Source organism: Amborella trichopoda, chromosome 1, assembly GCF_054954075.1.
Source record: "Amborella trichopoda isolate Santa Cruz 75 chromosome 1, AtrichopodaSantaCruz75HAP2 v2.0, whole genome shotgun sequence".
NCBI lineage: Eukaryota > Viridiplantae > Streptophyta > Magnoliopsida > Amborellales > Amborellaceae > Amborella > Amborella trichopoda.
In genome coordinates this window covers 50,234,064-50,239,368 of record NC_142336.1, presented here as the reverse complement: position 1 = coordinate 50,239,368, position 5,305 = coordinate 50,234,064, and the positions used below count along the sequence as shown (strand labels likewise).

General features: G+C 36.3%; 1 protein-coding gene across 1 annotated transcript; it reads right to left on the bottom strand.

Annotated features, from left to right (window-relative positions):
* Nucleotides 1–317: 317 nt before the first annotated feature.
* Nucleotides 318–2,490, bottom strand: LOC18448904 (non-classical arabinogalactan protein 31). The gene is made up of 2 exons (XM_006858959.4): nt 2,144–2,490; nt 318–809 (listed from the first exon to the last, which is right to left on the bottom strand). The coding sequence occupies exons 1-2, from the start codon at nt 2,337–2,339 to the stop codon at nt 481–483; spliced, it is 525 nt and encodes a 174-aa protein (XP_006859021.1). The 5' UTR covers nt 2,340–2,490; the 3' UTR covers nt 318–480.
* Nucleotides 2,491–5,305: the final 2,815 nt, after the last annotated feature.

Here is a 5,305-nt window from a genome sequence, read left to right as displayed (position 1 = left end):
TCGTGAGGTTTTTAGTAGCTCCCAGTTTCGATGGCAAAGTTTTAGCTTCTGTAATGGTTTCGCGAGGTTTTTAGTAGCGAGGTTTTTAGTAGCTCCCAATTTCGATCGGGAAGTTTTAACTTCCCCAACTTCACGGATAAATTCTCCTACTGGTGCCTCATAAAAGGAGTAATGTGTACAAGTGAGTTGGTGGATCATAACCCTCAAAATACCATAATATGATATTTTGAGCAGTTCTAATCAGACATTAGGGAATAGATAAAGAAAAAGAATAACATGAAAGAAGGAAAAAGGATAGAATTGAACAATCCTTATAGTTTTGGAGAAACCCTCCACTTCATTTCCAATTTCCACTACAACATCCAATCGACAAGCTATCAAACACAATAAGCAACCTAACCCTAACCCTAACCCTAACCCTAACCCTAAGCTTACACTATGAGACAATTCAGTTTATTAACATCAAGCATGTAAGTAAAACTAAAATCTAGCTTCGGGGTGGTGAGCGCACACAGTGGCATTAGTAGGGGCATAGGCAAGGGGCCCAGTAGAGAAAACAGCAAGTGGGTACCCACTGTCAAGAACCTGATGAAATCTCAGGGGGGACCCTGTTATTCCACCGTGTAGATCAGTGGCCTTTTGACACGTGGCCAGAGGTGATGATGCCAAAAAGACCTTGCATTTATGGAAGGCATAGTTTGTAACCTTGTTTCTTGGGGCCTCAATGAAGAAGTACCCATTTTTATCAGTTTTGCCTTCCGCTGTCACCACTTGCTTTGAGCTATTGCATTCTAAACGAGCCGTGGCACCTGAAAAAAAAAAATAAAAAAAAAAATTAAAAAAAATTAAAAAAAAAAAAGAAAAAGAAAAGAGAGGAATAACATGAAGCCCTCGGATTAAGTAGCTGAATTCATTCATTTATTTTGGATTTAGGGACTGTCATATGGCAGGAACCATGCAACACGTGTGAATCATGCACACATTGATTTTATCTACCAAAAAGTTCAGACATATGCATGTTGCATGGACATGCACATTTGCCTTGCCACCATGTGACATACACATGCATTCACATACTTTTTCCTTTTCTTTTTCCTATTTATTTTCAAACTCTCTTTCTTACCCATTGCAATAAATAATTAATCCCATGCGCTCATATAAATGTTTGTGGGCCCTTTTCTCGTAGATTGTCATTGCATGAAATCATTGAAATGACAAGAAAGCTGTGCATGAGGCCATACATATTTGCATGACGATTCATAGTTGCATGTACATGCATGTCATATAATGTGATCTACATGGTCATGACTCATGACAACAAAAAAATCGCTATGTAATTTGTCACTGTCTGATCAAAGGGAGGAACGGGGGAGAAGGAAAGTTGGTGGCATATATTGGTGGGATTCAGTCCTCCATCACTAACCAACCCACGGATGGAAGGTGGTGGCCTCATGGTATACTGTGATTGTGACCATGTGGGTCATAAACTAACATAAGTGTAACTAGTGAGTTCTCACATTCATACTCCTTGCATTGTCCAAATCCATATTCATACCTGCAGACCCTTGTATAGATTGGTTTTTCCCTTTTTTTTTAAAGAAAATATATTAAGGCATGATAAAAGATAACAGTGAAGACTCTTATATACCCATAGCAGTAGGAGCGGTATTTGAGACGCCACGTTATGGCACCCTACCGCCTTAACCACCTAGCCTAGTGCCTTAAACATGCTCACAATCATGCTCACAAATAACACTGAAATGAACAATACATCCAAGTAGCCTCATATCACACACATGCACATGTACATGTACAGTGAAGTACTAAACATATACAATGATACAAGCGCATGAAATGGACATGGAAAAAAAGGTCTAAGAGACATGAAGTTTGTGTCAAACAAACCTTCAAGTGTGGACATAAAAAAAAAAGTCTGAGACATCTGCGGCTTGGTTTGTTTGAAAGAATGCAAGCAAGAAAACGGATGCGCATTACCGCAACAGCTTTCGTGCTAGGCTAGCCATTGGTTGTTGTAAGAAAACCTAAGAACGTTATTGCAACAGCTGTCGTGCTGGGCTAGCCGTTGCTTCTTGCAAAAAAAAAAAAAACACAGATGAGATATGCAGTTTTGTGTCAAACCAACCTTGAAGTGGGGTGGCTCCAAGCAGAGTGTCATTGGCTGAGTAGTTGCATGACTTGCAATAGATGACACCCTCAACTGCAATGCTTAGTCTCTGGGGCAGGTGCTTGAGGGTTCCCTCAAATTTAGAAGAAGCCCCAACAAGTACAAGTAGCATAAGAAATAGAGAAACCCTAGCTAAACTTGGAGGAAACCCCATGTTTGGAGGAAAAGGTGGATGTGGGGGTCATTTATAGAGCCTTATGAACGCACGATTCTCGGCACGTTTTGTTGATCGAGGTTTGTAGACAGCTAGCAATAGTTGAATTAGAGGAGAAGGTTTGAGGTGAGCAATCCAAATGAGTGGTGGTTTTTTTAACATTTGGAAGAGGTGAAGGTGATGAGTTGGGGAAAGGTGGTTTTGGTGACATTTGGAAGACACCACCAGAGCTTGGAGCTGTGAGATTAGTGCACAGGTGATGTTGGGATTTGGTATTATAGAGGCTTTTGAGTTTATCGGGGTTTTCGTTGGAGGATTTTGACAGGTGGTGCAGTTTTGCAGAATGATTTCACATGTGGAAGCTCATTCAGTGACCTGAATGGCATGAGAACGTGGTCTAGAGAAATTTTCCACTGCCCAATATAACGAATAAAGCATAACTCAGGTCTACAAGTCCCTCCCCTCCCCTCCCTCTTGAGCTGTGTTTGCCTGTAGCTTCAAATATGGAAGAGAAATTGATCAATCATCCCTCAAAACATTAGCAAACTCTGCATTGTCTAGGCTCCTGGATATCAACATGCCTTATTACCTTTACTCAAGTGCGAAAATAGCTCTTTTTCTAAAGAGAAATTGTTGTGATGGGATTGAAATTTGTGAGAAGGCTGCGGCGCAACATATAGAGCTGTACCCCTAATGGAAACTGCATCGTATATATTTTATCCAAAAGATGTTATAGTCCCTTGGGAGTACACTGTCAATTTACTCCCTCTTGTAAAAATCCCACCTCAAATTAATTTTAGTTTTAGGACCCTAAAATTTGAGGATCATCGACCCATAGACTAATCTAATTAAAAAAAAATTGCGTAAAATACACTCTCTACATACTTGAAAAAAATAATGTCTCGAGATTGAATATAGACCATCCAATTTTTAGATGGTGAGATCAAAGTGTTAAAAAACTCAAATTTCATTTTTTTTTTTTTGGAGAATAATCATCTAGTGTTTTAGAAGGTTCTCAAATTTTAAATTGAAAAATCTTTCCAAGTAAATCTTATGCCGAGGGAATAAATGTAACGTATGCTCCCAAGGGAGTATGGTACACTTTCTTTTTTAATTCTTTAATGAATTTTTTTTATTAAAAGCTTATTATATCAGGTTGTAATATTTTTTTTTTTTTTACAGTTTAGTTTAAATAGGACCCTCTATGCGTCAAACTCAAGATATTATGTTGTAATGCTCGCTACCGTCACTACCGAGCCTTAAGCCGATTCATGTAAGGTTACTTGTAGCGGTAAGGTTGGACTGATCAATACTACTCTTTTTAGAGTTAATTACGTACAGACTTTATATAAGTAGGAAAAAACATTGTGCTCCCAATATTAAATTCAAGGTCGGTTAACGTAATTTTTTTTTTTACAAAATTACCTCTCAATTCAAAGATGCTATTTTCAAACCGTATTTTATTTTTTCAATACTTAAGTTGCGGTCCACGGTTGAAATTCTCGAATCAAAACTTAAATTTTGAAAAAAAAAAAAAGCGGTTCCAGAATGGCATTCTTGGACCGCCTTTTTTTTTTCAAAGCTTAAGTTTCGGTCTAAGGTTGAAATTCTCGGCCCGCAACTGAAGTTTTGAAAAGAAAAAGTGGTCCGAGGATGCCATTCCAGGACCGCTTTTAAGCTCTCTTTTCTTGAAAACTTAAGTTGAGGGATAATTTTGTCAAAAAAATAAAAAGTCCCATTGATCGACCTTGATTGTAATTTTCGGATATAAAGAGAGCATTTCGTATTTTTCTAACTTATTTAAGGTTCATGTCTAAATAACTTTTCCTCTTATTTGAACAATTAACATTTGACATCATTTTAAAAGACGTGCCACATTTTTATAAGGGCAAGCTTTCTATGCTTCCCCTACAACATAGAAATTCTATCATCCCTTTATCCAACCGTCCATTTTGAATGGAAGGCTAAGATTGCCCCAATCACAATGTCACGTCTCTATACTATTTTATTTTTAAATTTTTTTCTATAAACTATTTTAACACCAAATTTTGGACGTTCATTCCTCTATTAAACTCGCACTAGCGAAAAACATATAAAAAAATATTTTTTTATAAAATAAAATGACCAAAATACCTTTGAAATTTTCAAGAGGTATTTTGGTCATTATATTTTATCAGAAAAATTAGTTTTAATATTTTTTATAGGTGCCCCCCAATGAGAAGATGATATGTACCAAATTTCATATTCATACAATTTGTATAAAAAAAAACTAAAAATAAAATACTTTGAGACGTTGGATCTAAGATCAAATGGTGAGTAGCTCTCTTGATCAAAATTGGATGGCTAGATGGTAGGGGGAGGATAGAACTCCTATGCTTTAGGAAAAACATATAAACCTTTCCCTTTTTTATAATGTCTTAAAAAGTATGTCAAATCTAAACTGTTTAGAGGTATAACATATTGCAACCTTACTTTCACAACAAAGACAACTAAGGTTGCCACCTTATATAGACTACACCTTTTTATTCGTTTTCTTGATTTACTGTTAACTTAGGGTTATGTGCGAATAGAACCCTAAATTATGGGGCGCTACATCCATTTTTTTTTTTTCATGAAATCCTCTTTAAATACGCTTTGGCATTCACGAGGCTCTAAATATCTTTTTCTTATTAATAGTTTAATTTTGGGATGTGATAGATTTTTTTAAATATTTTCTAAGTCTCCCCCACACATTATAAATTTTCAAGTGATTAGAGCTCTAATATTGGCTTCCAAGGAAAATACTCTATCAAAGACTCTTTATATATGGGAAGGTGCAAAAGAATACCATTTCCCTAGGCATTCCAAATATTTTGTTATCATAACACCTATTTTATAATATTTCTTAACAGAAAAATAATTAGTTTGTATAAGTAGTTTACAAAAGAAAGTGACATCTCGAGGTGTTTTCAAAGCATCAAATTTTT